This window comes from Petromyzon marinus, chromosome 20 (assembly GCF_048934315.1).
Source record: "Petromyzon marinus isolate PM22_M1 ecotype Great Lakes invasive population chromosome 20, UKy_Petmar_22M1.pri1.0, whole genome shotgun sequence".
Classification (NCBI taxonomy): domain Eukaryota; kingdom Metazoa; phylum Chordata; class Hyperoartia; order Petromyzontiformes; family Petromyzontidae; genus Petromyzon; species Petromyzon marinus.
The window spans coordinates 7,729,594-7,747,783 of NC_133686.1; the positions used below are offsets into that span (position 1 = coordinate 7,729,594).

General features: G+C 40.7%; 1 protein-coding gene across 1 annotated transcript in view; it reads right to left on the reverse strand.

The window, feature by feature from the left end:
• The window catches only part of RTTN (rotatin), a 71,355-nt gene that overhangs the window by 21,353 nt on the left and 31,812 nt on the right, over positions 1-18,190 (reverse strand). Inside the window, exons 25-37 of the mRNA XM_032957613.2 lie at positions 17,824-18,066; positions 16,841-16,982; positions 16,028-16,182; positions 15,042-15,261; positions 13,728-13,856; positions 12,109-12,219; positions 11,831-11,989; positions 11,067-11,144; positions 10,004-10,202; positions 8,161-8,252; positions 7,077-7,152; positions 5,941-6,151; positions 5,188-5,278 (exon numbers count right to left, since the gene is read on the reverse strand). Of these exons, the coding sequence (XP_032813504.1) occupies positions 5,188-5,278; positions 5,941-6,151; positions 7,077-7,152; positions 8,161-8,252; positions 10,004-10,202; positions 11,067-11,144; positions 11,831-11,989; positions 12,109-12,219; positions 13,728-13,856; positions 15,042-15,261; positions 16,028-16,182; positions 16,841-16,982; positions 17,824-18,066 (1,906 nt within the window). The remainder of the gene's footprint in view (positions 1-5,187; positions 5,279-5,940; positions 6,152-7,076; positions 7,153-8,160; positions 8,253-10,003; positions 10,203-11,066; positions 11,145-11,830; positions 11,990-12,108; positions 12,220-13,727; positions 13,857-15,041; positions 15,262-16,027; positions 16,183-16,840; positions 16,983-17,823; positions 18,067-18,190) is intronic.

Sequence of the window (18,190 nt, forward strand, 5' to 3'; positions counted from 1 at the left end):
CACCTTCTCACCAAGCTGCTTGTCAACGGTCTTGTAGCCCATTCCAGCCTTGTGTAGGTCTACAATCTTGTCCCTGACATCCTTGGAGAGCTCTTTGGTCTTGGCCATGGTGGAGAGTTTGGAATCTGATTGATTGCTTCTGTGGACAGGTATCTTTTATACAGGTAACAAGCTGAGATTAGGAGCACTCCCTTTAAGAGTGTGCTCCTAATCTATAAAAGACACCTGGGAGCCAGAAATCTTTCTGACTGAGGGGGTCAAATACTTATTTCCCTCATTAAAATGCAAATCAATTTATAAAAATTTTGACATGCGTTTTTCTGGATTTTGTTGTTGTTATTCTGTCTCTCACTGTTCAAATAAACCTACCATTAAAATTATAGACTGATACTTTCTTTGTCAGTGGGCAAACGTACAAAATCAGCAGGGGATCAAATACTTTTTTCCCTCACTGTACCTAAAACCTGACTCCCACCACCATCCAGCCCAGAAGAATTCCCTCATCAAAACTATACCATAGAGCTCGATGAATTTCCGACCATCACCACCTAGCCAGTGAACTGGAGCACGTACTCCAAGTCCTCAAGATGAATGGATATACGGACTACACAATCCATAAAGCTATCACCCCAACCGTTGGGAAAAAACCTTCTGAGGACCCAATGAAAACCATTACCTTGCCATACATAGCAGGGGTCACCAAAAATATTTCCAAAAACACGAACAAACACAAGATCCAGGTTCGATTTAACACAGTACATAAAATTCGTGATCAGATCCCATCTGAAGGACGTTATTAACAAGTTTAAGTCATAATTGGCTATGATGTTTCCATCCTACCTGCCGACGTTAGCTGTTATTTCCGACTCTGAGTTGCATTGCCAGGTTGGATGTCTTTGCATTGATAGGCTGTATGTCTCACTAGCACAGCCACCGATGCTCCTTTCCCTCGATGTGGCGATGGCTCTCGTTTTTTTTTCAACGGGCTGAATGTCTCACTAGCACATCCACCGTTGCAGTGGTTCTCTTACATTGACATGCTAATCTCTCACAATACAATGGCCATCTCCACAGCCTCAGGGCACCCTCTGATCTTACATTTACATGCAAATACCATCTCTAGCCCCTCCCAATTACCCTTGGGCTACACACAATCACCGGGCTGAATGTCTCACTAGCACACCCACCGTTGCGGTGGTTCTCTTACATTGACATGCTAATCTCTCACAATACAATGGGCCACCTCCACAGCCTCAGGGTGCCCTCTGATCTTACATTCACATGCAAATACCATCTCTAGCCCCGCCCACTTACCCTTGGGGTACACACAATACAATGGCCACCTCCACAGATTTGGTGGTGCCCTACAGGCTAACCTCTCACAATACAAAGGCCACTGCCCCAGCCTCTGTGGTTGGACCATCTCTAGCTCCACCCACCTACCTTGATGCACCCATCTCAGGCCTAGATAAGACCTTGTCTCAGCAGTTTTCTCTCTCTCTCTCACCTGAAGACGATTGCTTGTGTTGCGATCGAAACATCGTGATATTCTTATTATTTTTCTATCTACGTGGCTTCACCGAAAGACCCATAGAATATGAATATATATCTATGTTTAGGAGGCAATAAAACATGCAAATCCTACAATAAGCCACCATTTGCCACGAAGTAGCGGTGACATTACCAAATCACTTTTGCTCGGCAAGGTTCACTATGAGGCCATGTGAAGTGTTAAAAGACTCACTGGCATGAGGTCATGGGACTTATCCAAGTATTACAGGTTAATGGACTGCAATGTATCACCTGCGATACCCACTGTGCAAGCTTGTTGTGTTTTAGCTACCAGCCACACAGCTAATTTTTGTGGGTATTATTCCTCTTCCCATACTACAGCTCATCTCTCTAGCCTATATATATGGCCAAACATAAGCAGCTTGGACATTTGGTTGCTGGGAATGCAGGAAACATAACCCAATTGATGCATCCTATCCTACTACATGTGCTCATGAATGGAATTGCAAGGATCTGTGAGCTCCTTATATAATTATCAGTCTGGTTAAATCCAAAATAAATCATAGGTAGGTAAGCCGGAATGGTTCAAGGTATTCTTGTAAAGGTGCCAATGAGCTTACAATATATAATAAACCCGATTCCATTTGAGGTGGTGAAGTCTATTGTCTACGAACATGAATTAATATATATATGTAATGAGCAACTTCCGCGACACGTCGTGCAGAGGGTATTTCTTCTTTTATTTCTCACACGGGCATAACACAGGCCAACCTTATCCGTCTTACTCTGAGTACAACACTTAGATATTAATGTCTCTACTGGCTACACACAGCCGATCACTCAGCGTGGTCCCACCGCCCTCACTCGGCGACGCCGCTGGTTGACGACGTGACGAGGATGGCGATGGAAACCCCGCACTGTAAGCAAAGTTATTTTCAATTGCCTGGATTAAACAGTAGACTGTATTCTTAATCTAGCAGTCCTTATTTAAAATTAGGACCACAGTAGCAATTCATAAACACCCTTCGATTTAGGCTATGCTCTATTCAATGATTAGAAACAATCCCAATCATAAATAAACATTTAGAAAAAAAAGAACCATCTCAATTCTATTTACTTTAATAATCTAAAGGTCACATCCGTGTTTTTTTCTTCAACTTTAGCTACAAATGTTAAAATTAAAATCATATTCAGTTTTTACAAAAAAATACAAATGAAAAACTATTTTTCTATGTACTGTCCCGTAGTCCAATTCCACGCAAAGCGCATCTCACTATGGCTCAACTATTGCTCATCTGCAGTGATGGGTGGCCTGCTCATGCTCTGGGTTTTGGAATTGCTTTTTTATTCAGGCATAACAACGATAAAACCTCGAGTATGGACCTTGGTGAAAAAATATAATTCAAACTAGAGGCCGACCAAAACTGAATTTCTGGTTTCGGCCGAAACTGAAACCAGACCAAAAGTTAAAAATTTACTTTCGGCCGAAACTGAAGCCGAAAGTTTGACTACACTTTCGACCAAGACCGAAACATAAAGGTATATAACCGAAATTACCGAACACAAGATTATAAGAATGATTTATACATGTTTAAACATATTGCAAGTAATAAAAGATTGCTGTTACTGTGAATATTCAAAAGACGTGGTTCACTGCTGTGGGGGGGGGTAAATCATAGTTCTGAATGAAGAAACGATCGGGCAGAATGTAAAACAGCCATTCATCACCATGAAGGGACAAAACACGCAGGGCATATTTGCTGTGATAGTTTATCGAGAGCTTATTGATTGAGAATCATCAATGTCCGATCTGTCATCAGTACATACTCATGCTACAGCAGTGGTAAGGATTCATACAAATCCATTTACTGCTGACCTTTTATATACAATTAAGTTTGTTGTCTGCAGATATGTAGTCATCTAAAATCGTTTCATGGTTGTCCCAGAAATATGGCATAAAGTACTCTTGGTTACAAATGATAGGACTGCATTTTTAATAAGAAAATCGATGGTACATCAGGTTTTGATGTCATAAACAAAGATAAATTCAATGGCAATTGAATGAAAAGTGAATAGATGCACATGTTCTTTGGTTCTTTCGGTAAAGTCACGTAGAATGAGAATAAAATAATAAATTGATAAAATAAAATAACACAATAATATTCTCACGACGTTTCGGCCACAACACAAGCGGCCTTCATCAGGTGAAGGGGCGAGACTGTCTGGTAGGACAGCGCTGGAGTGAAAGAGCCACGTTCAGATCACGGCCTTTAAGCTGTGTGAGAGGAACAAAAAAGGCCTTGATCTGAACGTGGCTCTTTCACTCCAGCGCTGTCCTACCAGACAGTCTTGCCCCTTCACCTGATGAAGGCCGCTTGTGTTGTGGCCGAAACGTCGTGAGAATATTATTGTGTTATTTTATTTTATCAATTTATTATTTTATTGTCATTCTACGTGACTTTACCGAAAGAACCAAAGAAGATGAATCATTGCAGTTACGAAAGCTTTAAATCGAAAGATGCACATGTGTATACCCATTAGGACAACTATTCTGTATTATTTAATAAATAGTGTACATGTACTTGTGTATGACCATGGAAGATGCTTTGAAGTACATCATACATGTGACCATTAAGTCGTCATTCAGGAGTGTTGTGGATTATATCTTAAATCCTAAATGCATGATATTTTCCAAGTTGGCTTCCAATTGTGTGAACAACCTTTTCTGTGGTGATCAACCAGAATGATTAGTCAAGAGACGCTGTTTCTTTGCTTATGAATGACCACCCTTCTCCCCTACTGGACCACATTATATGGTAGAGTATTGCATGTTTCAGACACACGTGCCCAATTAAGGATAAACTGTTCCAACGAGTTGCACGATAAGTGCGCTTCCTCAATTCCGAGTGACCAAATGGCTCATTGTAGTGTCAGCAGCCTTCCTCAATTCCGAGTAACCAAATGGCTCATTGTAGTGTCAGCAGCCTTCCTCAATTCCGAGTGACCAAATGGCTCATTGTAGTGTCAGCAGCCGTGTGGCATCGCGAGACCGATTCGTTTGCCAATTCGGCATTAATTCAAAAAGGTTTGTTCTGCCCAAAATGTATCCAAAGCAATGTATCTTTAAATGGTTGTGTGACACAAACCACGCATAGTGTTTGCCAAAAATAGCAAGAGTGAATAATGTAGTTATTTTGTCGACTGTGCCAGCACTTTTCGATGAGTTTGGCCCAGTAATTTTTCAATCACATGGGGAATTTTGTAGACCTTTCACAAAGCACTTTGCATTGCGTAAATGAACCCAAATAACAATTCAATCCATAATACCAAAATGCATCTGTTGTACTTGTCTGAGAGGCGAAATACATATATTCATATTGCTATTTCTACAAACTGAACCCTGCTTCTTAAAAAACAGTTGATGGGCCAGAATTCATTCACCATTCTCTCCAGGGCAAGTCGCCATTTACAGAAGTGCACAGAAATGCGTACGCTCACAAGTTTCTCTTTGCGATAGCACTTTGCTGGAGGCTATTCACGTTTACACAGCAGTTTTCATTACCATTCCACTTTGTCAAAAGCATGTTTCAATTTTTCTTTCTCCCCCAAGGCAAGTTGTCTATGGGCAGTTTGGAGGAGAGATTGCCGCATGAGCAAAGAACACATTCCTCTTACCAGAGCTTTGGACTCCCTGGCAAGGTGCAGAGTCTGCGTGGGGTTCTTGATCTCGCAGACAGAGGCACCCAACACGCCTGCATCTGCACATCTGACACAAGGGAAACATCCCACAAGTTGCACTTTGCGGCTTTTGGCCCTTATACTATATGAAATCTGAAGACTGTAAATGTGCAGAACTGAGAACAGATCACCAGAAATAACAACACAACACTATAAAACAAATCGTTTGTGGAAATAAAAACTTGATATTCTGAAATTGGATGTGAAACAAACACATCATAATGATAAAGAATAAAATAAATACATTACTCTGTTATTACCAAGTTTACATTATGGCAATTTTACATTTGATATTAAATTAGTTTTAATAATAATCTTTTGCAATTACATGATACTTAAGTGCCTCAACAACTCAAAATCTCCTCACATCTCAAACATTCTAAGGGTATCCCCAGTGGCAGCTGTCCCAGCATGCACGTGGCAAGGTATGGTTGTATGTGTATCTATGTATGCTTAATTTATTTCATGCCGTACGTAGCCTTACAGTGTTAATCGGAGGTGCAGGGGAATGACAATAAACTAAACACAAAAATCAGTTCTAAAGAAATGAGTTTTCAATCTAGATTTAAAAGTGCATAGCTCCAGTGGCTTCCTAATATCAGAAGGCAGAACGTTCCGGGCACGGCCACAGAAGCACATCTGAAAGCGCACGATGCGGTGACCGTCTTTGTTCGCGCGTGTGTGAGACACCTGTTGAGGCTGGACAGGATCTGGTGCTGGAGGAGTGAGTGGGCTGTCATTTCGGGAGCAAGGGCAAGCACGTTGCGGACAAGTCGGCACATGCCAGAGACGAGGTGGGGGGTCACTACACTACTGTCAGCATGCATGCCACGCCGCTCCCACTGGGCGTCTTGAGTGCCTTCACTGTTCACAGAGTCCTGCCCCTCACTTTCACTTTGTCCTGAGAAATTGAACAAAAAAACACATGGGCATATATACACGCACACACGCAAAACACATTTGCCTCTTGAAATATGTTTTCTTATTTTTTTATAGATGACATTAAAGAGCTGCTGTGAGAAATTGGGAAATGACTTAATGCCATTCAGCCTATCTCGCCAACCCTTTATTAAAGCAAGATCGCTTCATCTACCCTTCAAACGGCCTACAGTGGCTTACCTGCATAAATCATCCAACACTTTAACAACCACTCTCACCGTTTTTCACACTAAAAGCTTAACTCACATGCTCCAAATGACATAATTATTAAATACATGCTCAAATTTGAATCAAGCTATCCAAGAGTGAACCAAGATCCCTTACATTTACATCCATAATCTCTCTACATTTTTTTTTTGCATATTATTTTGTCTTAATTGTCTATTCACAGCTCTGCAATTGTATTAATCTTAAAATGTTCTTATTATGAATTCAGATATGAAGAGTGTTCGGTTTAGAAAGTTAAGAACATTGGGCTTAGAAACTAAATTACAAACATGCATACCTATACTCTACCGTACACTTATGCATACATTAATATATACTCTATGAATAATGCAGCAGTTACAACAAAAAAACATATTCTCCAAGATACATAATATGTTTGTGTTACATAAATCAATTTCATACATCTCTTCAAAACGTATGCCTACATTTATAGGTGTTAACTTTAATTTCAGGGTTGCTTTAAGTTGCCTTTGAAAGAAAACATCAAAACCCCCTGGAACACTGCAACATAAAGAGTGTGTGTCTCCAAGGTGAATTGCAGTTGCACAAAATTGAAACAAGTAAAAAAAAAGCATTTGCACAATCTCTGATCTACAAACAGTATGCACACATCAAAACAACACTGGTGTAGTAACAAATCAAGGTTGTTTGGCTCTTACCTTGCGCGGAAAGTCTGTTGGCGGGATATCTGCCGGCGCGGGTGCCGTCGACACCATTTCCAGGAATCAAATGATCCTGCCCCAGGCCACAAACGTCAGAAAGGTGGCAAGAAGCAGGCAATATTCACTCATGTTGCAAAGGAAAATGAGCAGCAATAAGCCAAAATAATCAGCAATATTATCCAGTCTGAACATTTTTTTTAATCATTATTCTTTTTATATTATTTCTATACATTAATAATATTACATTGTTCTGTTACTGAATTCACTAGCTTCCCACTTTTATAGTTCTTACTATACAAAAATAATACTAATTTGGTAAGAGGGAAGGTAGCAGGTCACATTTCCCAGTAGTGTGAGTTTTTGGAAAAAATTAACGTAGTAGTGCAATAAATCTGTACAAATATAGGGGTAACTATGCCTGGCACATATGGCATTCTACATGTTGCAAGAAATTCACGTTCTATTTGAAAAGCATATGCCAGATGTATGTACATGCACACATTTGACCACACTGGCCAGTGTAGGTTGGTGAAGGTGGAGAGTTAAAGACGTGGTCGCATAAACGTATAGTTCAATCACGTATTTTGCAGCACTGCCCTCTGACGCCCACCGTGTAGGCCCACAAGCCTGAAGACAATCTGGTGTGCAGTGGTCACCCATCCAAGCCCTAGCCAGGGTCAATCCTGGGCAAAGTCTGAGATTTGATGAGGTGGGGTGCATTCTGGAAAATTCAGCTATAGGCATGCCAGATTCATACACGTAATTTGGAGAATACTCTCAGTTTGCAATCGTGCAAATAATCACATGTAAAATGTTATTTGATCAACAATGCTCACAATAAATCAAACCCCAACATATTCGTCAATAAATTATTATTTTTTTAAAGGCGATGTTTAGGGCAATGACCTTTCTTTATAGCACATAAATCAACAGTTGATCAATTTTACAATTCACCTTTTGCAATGCTGAATATTTGCTCTGCTCTTGCTTCCCATCACACTAGAATAAGACTATGAATGTATACTGGAGGAATCCGATGAGATACAAAGCTCGTTTTCTCAAAGATGTCAAAAGTACTCACCCACGTGGAGGAGGTGGATGGGCAGCTGGGCCCTGGGCAGGGGTTGGATGCTGCTGGGCTACTGCCCGGGCGTCCGAGGGCATCACTCAGCTCTGCACGGTTATTATTGCAAGGATGACAATATGCAAAACTGACAGAAGTCAATTATTCTGCTACCCGGCTAAGCCAAAGAAAATTAGTGAAGTGGGACCTTTTTTTTTGCACCAGTGCAGTCTATTTCAAGAATAAATTTTGAAGATTAAAATGACAAGGGTGAAAGACAATTTTAATCTCAACAGTATACTTTATCTAAAAAAAAGTTCGTCACCAACAAAGCCAGCTGTTGTTTGGAAAGGCCAGGGAGGTGTGATTATTAAATATATAAGATCATTTGTTGGCAGACTACCCCTGTCAAATGTTTGGTTATAATGATGGATTACAAACATTAGTTATTCATATATAGTTTTTTTATGCATGTGTTTTAAAATAATTGTAATGTGTTAAAGATGCCAAAGTTGACACCTTCCATTGGTAAATTTCTACAAATGCCAGATTTTTTTTTAAGTATCCTTGTATAACTGGCTGCATAGATAAATTGGTATTTAATTCAAATGTTTATATTACCAAACATTGACAAATAAATGAGAACAGCACCAATGCAGATGTATACAATGCCAGTTTAACACGTAGGCTTTCGCGACCAACATTATTCATAATGAATGTTTTTGGGTTAGATCGCGTTATTTATAAATGTGTCGTAACCCTCCACCACCCGACATGGCCAAACAGTCAACAAGGACACTCGATTGATTTTGATAACGTTGAAGTGTTGTGTAAAACGAATTATTACTGGCCAAGACTAAATTGAGAGAAATACAAATAACTTTAATCGCTCTGACAGCTACAGGCTTAGTGTGACCTGGAAGCGTATTATTAAATAAAATATATATTACAATTACAATTCCTAATAGGGGATACAAATTCTAATTAATAACAATTGAATGATTACCAATCTATTATATAATTACAATACCCTCCCCGCCTCAAATCACTGCACCAATTGGGTTAAATGATGACGTCACCGTGCTGCTCTATTTAACACCGGGAGCAAGTGGAGGACTTCACCATTCTGGCAAATTGCCCGATGATGCTGGATGTAATTACCAGCGAAACGTCGTACTCAAAATTGTAAATGATGTTGATTCACTCCTCAACACACCGGTGGGCTAAAGTAGTTAACTATTTGTCTTTTGTAAACGTGACACATTTTTACTGTTTGGCCATGTCGGGTGGTGGAGGGTTACGCCACATTTATAAATAACGCGATCTAACCCAAAAACATTTATTATGAGTATACAATGCCATTGTTATATATATATACATATCTATATATACATTTACGCAGGAAAGCATCACAACCATTGATAACAAGCAAACATATGCTAGGCATGGTGATACATTCCGGTAATGCACCGCTTTGGAGGCAGTGTTGGTGGAGCACACATACATCACCTTGTGCTATGAATCCCACACATGCTGGCTTCAGGATGGTCATAAGATAATAAAACAGCATGACGAGTTTGTGGCATATATACATGCATATTTGAGCATTATTATCCTCTCGTACGTGTGGCCAGACACCCCAATGCAGGACTTTCCTGAAGGCATTCTTGAGACTCAATAAGGTTGTCCTCAAAGAAAGGAAACATATTACATGAATCCCAATACAAGAAATGCAATTGCACATGGTAATGATTGATGATGAGGATATATTGCTAATCATAATCCAGGTTATGAGTAAGTGATGATGATGGTGACGATGAGCGCCACTACTTTTACCCGACAGGACACAAGGAAGTCACACCGGCAGAGGCCGAGCTGCATTCTCCGTTTGACGACTTGCCGTCCTGTGGTGGGCTGGCGTACACCAGACGCGCCTCTCGGCAACAGTTTGAGATCATGCCGGCAAAGTGTTGGTAAAAGCGGCAGTGGTAGAGAAGGGCCAGCAAGGCTGGCAGCCCAACAAGCGAGAGGTCTGTGTCCTCATCGTGCACGCATGGGCCCTGCAAGGCCATGCAAAGGTCATTGCAAGGTGTCCACATTTCCTGTAAGCTGCACATCAACATTACATGATGATGATATACGTATCATTTTCCATGTGTGCTCGTTACCACGTATTCAGGTACTTGTGGTCTACTTGGTATACTTAATGTGTCTGTGCATTAGTACATTGTCGGAGAATTCTGCATTCTAGAGTGGACGCAATGATCTTAAAATAGCAAGTGCTATGGGGTGATGCCCAGGCAACTTTCCATACTCAAAACATTAGTGCCTAAATATGAGTTTATATCGTACAATTTAACATCATACAAAGGTGCTGATTACCAACATGCACACCAAATTGGATGACAATTTCAAAACCAGATGGCATGCACGTACACACACATAAAAGGATGCAAACATATAATTTCTTCAATTATTCATGATCCGCTAGGTCATAAGTCTGTTATCAATAATTTACTTGGGCGAGTCTGGCACCACAGGGGGTTGAGCTCACCAGCGTCACACACGACTGGTTTTGCCTCTCCCACTCTGGTGAACACACAGTGAGCTCGAAACTCAATTAGGTCTGAAGCAGCCTCAGAGACGACCATGACAGAGCACAGTCAACCACTGCGATTGATAGCGAGGCCAAAAATAAAAAGCACAGCACTGAAAATGCAATTCCAAGTGCCAAAAGCCACACCAGTGCTGTTCACATGCACATATACTCATGCACACATAGCATATACAAACAACTGCATAAATACACATAGCCTTAATCATGGCTCATCCACAACAAAGCCCTCCCATTTCTTGTGAGTGTACACATAGGAAAGCATACTTTCCAAAATGATTACAGTTTGTTTAAGGCTCTATATTAATACCTGCCAGCAGCCATCCCCCGCTTCAACCGCTGACGCTGGCATTGGCAGAACTAGAAGGTTCTGCAGGATGCTGGCAGCCTGCACACGCATGAGATTAAGTCACTAACATGAAACCCAGCTCATTTAAATTCTGCAGTGTGAGTTCTACTTGAATATTCCATAGCATCTAAAGTATTATAAAAAAAAGTGTAAACTTATCCAAATTTGCACATTAATCACAAAACTTCAAAGAGATAATCTCTTCCAGTATAAACATGCCTTTGCATGGTTTTTAAATAATTGAGTACATCGTCGTAAGTTTTAGAATTGGTAAGCAAGTGGTCACATTTATTACATCTCCAACATTTGGATTTTGTTTGTTCATATGTACAGTTAATTGTTTCATTGAAATACTCTTTGGTTTGTTCGGTAAAGTCACGTAGGTAAAAAATTTAAATAAATTAAATCACGACGTTTTGGGCGCAACACAAGCGTCCTTCTTCAGGTGGGGATAATTTAGCGGTGTGCTTTCGCTAAGCTATCCCCACCTGAAGAAGGATGCTTGTGTTGCGCCTGAAACGTCGTCATTTAATTTATTTAAATTTTTTACCTACGTGACTTTACCGAAAAAAACAAAGAATATGAATCCTTGCAGTCACGAAAACTTCAAATCTAGAATTCATTGAAATAATAAAGGGTTAGATTTTTTAAGTGGTAGTAGTGCACTATCACAATGATCAACACTACTTTGTGGTATCATGGCCCTGAGGAAGATTCTGATCTACCTCCAAGCGGACCATGCTGGACTCGTACTGGTCAAGCAGAATCTTCAGTGCTGTACCCCAAAGGCCTCCTGAGATGTTTTGGCATGCAGCAACTAGGGCCATGCAGCCTTGCTCCTCCGAAGTCAGTGCCGTCCCGAGGCCTAGGCTGGCCAAACGCACCTGGTGAGCACACCACGGTGGCATTAAGGGTCAAGTACACAACAATGTTTTCGTTCCCATTCTCAAGTGGAAATCCCCCGTGTGCAGCATCGGAAGGATGCTACAACAGACAAGCTCACCTCCAGATCTCTGTCCACCCATAAAGAGATGAGCCAGGTCAGTCCTAGCTGCGCAGCTGTTTCACCGCGGCCACTACCCTTCCGAGACCAAGACCAAGGGCTCACCCAATCCTGGAATGAGGAGGGAGAGAAAGCAAAGACCCAGCGTGCACAAGTCAATGAAATCTATTCTTTGGGTCTTTCGGTAAAGCCACGTAGATAGAAAAATACTAATAAAAATATCACGTTTCGATCACAACACAACCAATCATCATCAGGTTAAAAAATATAGTGGGAGAGCTGCTGAGGCAGGAAAAAAATATAGCCATTGTATTGTGAGAGATTAGCATGTCAATGTAAGAAAACCGGGCGCGACTGCCACATCGAGGAAAACAAAGCTGTGGAGGTGGCCATTGTATTGTGAGAGATTAGCATGTCAATGTAATAGAACCACTGCAACGGTGACTGTGTTAGTGAGACATTTAGCCTGTTCAAAAACGAGAGCCACCGCCACATCGAGGCAAAGGAGCAGCAGTGGCTGTGTTAGTGAGACGTTTAGCCTGTTAATGTAAAGACATTTAACCTGGTAATGTAACTCAGAGTCGGAAATAACTGCTAACATCAGCAGGTAGGATGGAAACATCACAGCCAGTTAAGACTTTACCTGGTTAATAACGTCCTTCCAATGATTGCTCAGTTTGTACCCATCTTCTCGATTGAAATTGTCTGTTTATATATCTGGATGGCTTCAGCTCTCCGATCTTACATTTACATGCAAATTCCATCTCTGGCCCCACCCACTTACCCTTGGGCTACACCCATCTCAAACCTATATAACATCCTGCTTCAGCAGCTCTCCGATCTTACATTGACATGCAAATTCCATCTCTAGCCCCGCCCACTTACCCTTGGGCTACACCCATCTCAAACCTATATAACATCCTGCTTCAGCAGCTCTCCGACTATATTTTTTCATCTGATGACGATTGCTGGTGTTGCGATCGAAACGTCGTTATATTATTGTTTTATTATTTTTATATCTACGTGGCTTTACCGAAAGACCCAAAGAATATGAATTCCTGCAGTCACGAAAGCTTTAAGTCAATGAAATCTATTTTATGACATGAAGTAAAAAAAACACTTCTATGGTGACTTCGACTCTCTGGGGCCTCATAGGCTTTGGTGTGTGTTGCATCATTGGATTTGTGCCATGCATTAAGACTGACTGGTGGGTACTCAGTGGCCAAGTGAGTGGGCCTTCCAATGCAATACAATATAAGCACTGTTATCCAGATTTCCAATTCACCTTCATATGATGATAGTCCATATTGCTTCTGTTATAAGTACATGGAAAACTACGTTGTATTAATTATATATTGCTACAATTAATCATTATTGACACACCAAGCATTGACCTTTTAGGTATATAGCAGAGCCATTCAGGATTTACATCAATATTAAAATTAATATGTGAATCTCATTCCAATATTTATCTGCCAACGCAAACACACCACAATAATTAGCCAAAAGTGTGCTAAGCATCAGCAGTTATGGGGAAAATATGGAATTATTAAACTCCAAAAGGAGGCAATCTCTCCCAATTTAGGATGTCATACTTTTAAAGGGAAAAAGGCACTCACTTGGTTTTCAGCCTGATCGCTCATCTCACTAGCCAGCTGTCGCAGGCACACCACGGAACTTTTGGTGACCCCTTTGCCAAGGAATGAGAGGCCATTCCCTTCTCGCCCAATGCTGAATGACAACACAATCTGTGCAAACAAATACGCAAGCATACACATATAGAACTCAAATTACAGGATATGTTACATGTTAATTATTCATCAGCAGATCAATTTGCCCGCAGGAAATCAAACTGAAAAGAGTTTAAACAAGCCAAATCGCCCGATGATCCTGGATGTAATGACCAGCGAAACGTCATACTCAAATTATAAATGTTCTGAATTTACTCTCCAACACAACGTTGGATTGAAGTAATAACTAATTGGCATGTTTTGTTTACGTGACAAACCTTACTGGTTGGCTGTGTCGGGTAGTGTCGGGTAGTGGCGGGTTAACGACACATTTATACTTACACAATCTAACCCAAAAATCCTTTATTATGAAGCAAATAAAATACACATATCATTATGATTGTACATTATGTGTCTGGTCTTAAATCTTAGCAGGTGTAAATAAACGAAACGAATGTGCTCTGCTGATAACCTGCTGGCAAGGAAATTAGAAGTATATGTCAGCATATTTGCACAAACAAAAAGTGCACTCCGACAACCTGAGACAACTTTTACAGGACATGACCTTACAGTTGTAACAGCGTTTGCCCACTTTTTTTGACATGCACTCCATGAAACTAGTGCTTTCACAAGAATAACTGTATTTGTAACAGAGACAGTACATGGCTGTGGAGCAAGCACAACGAACTCTTTATAAACATAGTCGCAAGACAGAAGCCCAGGGTCCATACTGTAAAGCAGCCAGCAACCAAGAGGGGTAGAATTAGCAAGAGGAAGGGAACAGAAGTACTCTCCTCAAGAAATATCTGCTCTCAGATTCATCAAGGTCTCATGGGCAATGTTGAAAAAAATTAAACTGTTCTTTTCATTTATTGTTACCAGGTAAGGCCCACTGAGCTATTAGGTATTTTTCAGAAGCCACTTGGCCATCAACGATAGCTCAAATAAGTGGCGTATCATCTCGTGGAAATTTATAGCAGCCAAATGCTCTAAACACGTTCTAAATGTGGAGGGAAAACCCGGGGGGACTCAGATAAAAACCCACGCGACCACGTGGAGAACATGGGGTCAGTCAGGGTTGGAATTGAACCCACCATCTCCTGCATACCAGCTGAGGGAGTTAACATCTGGCCACTGCGGCGAGTGAGTTAAAATGGGGTGACGAGTATTGGTGGGGGGTGGTTGGGGAAGAGAGCTGCCTGCCTCTTGGAGGGAGGCGAGATACTGCAGGCGGAGGTTGTTTGACTGCGTGGCCGAAGAAGCGACGCTCCATCCTGGCAGAGCCGTGGCATGAGCCATGCCGCGCAGTGTGGCTTCCAGAGATGGCAGCTCGTAGAATCCGGAGCTGTCCGCTTCTTTCAGCCGACCCAGCAGCAAAGCAGCAAGGTGGCAACGGACACCATTCGATGCTGCCAAGCTTTGTCTTGAAAAGGGGGCCGGAGAGGTCAAGTGTAGCATTCGTAAATAATAATCAAAGCTGCAAATGTAAGCATGCTATTCTATGGTTAGATGCACATTAGTCGTTTTTTTCTGAAATGCATCTTTACCAGTTATGCTTTATCACATTGTTCATAAAATAGGCCATTTGATGCATATTTTATTTTATTGGGATTCATAATTTGAGTTGGCAAATTGTATTTCAATTAAATAAGGCATAGAATGATGTCTGAGTAACTTTATAAGCATTTGGAGGCTTGTAAACAGAGACACAGAAGGCTTAAAATTCCTTAGAAAGAATGATATTTAGTTTCATAAAATGTATAATCATAAGCATCATGATCCAGTAACACAATTTAATTTATGCCTCAACTTGGAAACAAGCACATTACCACAAAAGAATTGTCAGAAAACTTTAAATTTTCAAGAAGGTTATTAAAATATGTTCACATCTTGTAATATATTTTCATCATGCTGAAGAAAGAGATATGGGAATTATTGACATTTCATTAATACAGAATTTCATTGTGGAAACATGAAGGCAAAGAACATCTCATTTTGAGTGTGGAACTAGCCTGAACATATCCTTATGAGAAAAGAGAAATAAATCAATGTTAAGCAGCGGACAGTCAAACATGTGAAACAAGCTCATGAAAAAAAAGCAATATAGAACAGTTTATTTGAATTCTACCTCTGACAACTTTGTCACTTAAAATACTCACTGTATATATTTCGACTGTCCGGGCACTTACTTGTCTGGACTGCAGCCCAGTGCTCGCACCAAGGCATTAAAAAATGATGAAAGCTCTTTCAGTAATCCCTTTCGAGTGGGAGATTCAGTCACAGTGTGACGTGCATCAACCTGGGTATTTGACTTGTTGAGCAGATCAAGAAGATGATTTGATTCCTGTTATAAAAAAAAATTAAACACATTTTTATTACAGACATAACATCAATGGTTTTCATACTTAAATCAATTAAGTTTTTCCTTATTCGTGTATTTACTTTCACAATATTGACAGCACATGATTTACTGCTCGGAAAACAAGAAAGCAAAAGATTTAAGTGTATCCTTGCTAAAGGCTTTACATGGATACAACATTAATATGCATTACAGTTCATGACATAATCAACACCTTTACAAGCTTACGACCAATGTTGAACACATAATATACAATAATAAAGAGTTGTAGGTGAATAGACAGAAGTATGTAAATATGATTTCCATACAATGTCAATAAGCAGAGTATTGATAGAAATCACAAATACTAAATTTAAAAATCTATCACCAGCATGTGGTAGTATTGCATTAAAGAAGCAAAGCCCACAGAACATCTCCTAAACTTGTATAGGAATATATGACACATAGAAGCATTCAGTAAAAATAGCAGTAATAATTCACTTTCAAAATTTGGAAATAACATCAGCATACCAATTCCTAGCAATGGGTAGAATATCATGGGACATATCCACAAAAATGGCTATGTGAATAACATCATCAGGAGAACAAGAGATCAAGCTTGGCTTTGACAAGATGGCTCAAAAGAAGGTAAAAGTTCCATCACCTCTTTGAGGAGCAGCAGTATCCACTGCAGCATGCTATGGTCTGGAATGTCTCCTTGAGCATGTAACAGGGCCTGCAGGAAGGCGAGCACTTCCCCCAGCAACTTCTCATCTGCATTGCTCACTGGACGAACCACCAAGAAGCTGCACACAAACACACCGATGAGCCGTCCCAAGTATAACTATAAGTTATAGTTTGTATATACCTCGTATGTATGTTGAACTTATTTCGAACCATACGAAGCCAAACGTGCTAATCGGTCATCTTGCAAAAGGGTTATTATATCTATACCTGCAACAGCCTCTCAGACTTCTCACAAAATGGGATAGCTTCTTGCAATGTCTAAGCAACCTTTACACCACATGAGAAGCTCTTATATACCATGCAATTTCAGCACAATGGGATGTAACCCCACAGCAGGCTATCACCACACAGACACACCTTTGCGTCGTCATAGTGCCATGTAATCAGTTGTATTGATGTTTCACTGTGCTATACCTGATTGAGCGGTATTGTATTATTTTGTAATCTGGTGTGATCACTTCAACATGTATCGAATCATTGAATGACTTAATCATGTTGCTACAGTTGTATGGAAGACTATGTGTATGTATACAGGCTTTTGGAGTTGTGTGACTATGCAAGAGTACGTATATATATGAGTGTGTGCATGTGCTTGTGTCTGCACTAGATAGTATGTGTGTATCTACATGTGCATGTATATGTATGTGCATGTGTGTGAATATTTAATCATGTGAATACCTATGGTAAGTCTCTATGGGGGATCTATGTCTTTGTCAGGTGAAGTGCTTGCTTCCATGTGAACTTTGCCACAAATTAATTTTGTAATAATATAAAAAGTGCAAATCCAGATTACAGCCAACTTCTAAAACATGCGTAATTTGCAGACAAAGACCTCTATCATACTCACTTCGGGTTTTAGGCATGCAAGGCGGACACTCATCCAAGCCCCAATGCACTCACCGTTTGAGTGTGGAGCGCCAGTCCATGCTGAGGAGCATCTGTGCAGCTTTGCTCTCTGCTCCCGGCTGGGGAAGCAGAGCATCATTGAGCAGCTGCAGGCGAAGACGCAGCAGGGCCAGCTTTGCCTCGCCGTGAGAGGCCGCTCGGCTCACCGCCTCCAGGCACAGCTGCAGGCTGCTGGGCAAGTGCGTTAATCGCAGCCCCATCACGTCGCTCCCATTCATTCGCAGCAGTTCAGGAAACCTTTCAAAGAGCCACAATCAAACGAAGCAGCATTAGAAGTTGTTATATTATTGATGCCATTAATACCTAATTCATGAATGTATTTTTAAAGTGGGCAAACGCTGTTAAAACTGTAAGGTCATGT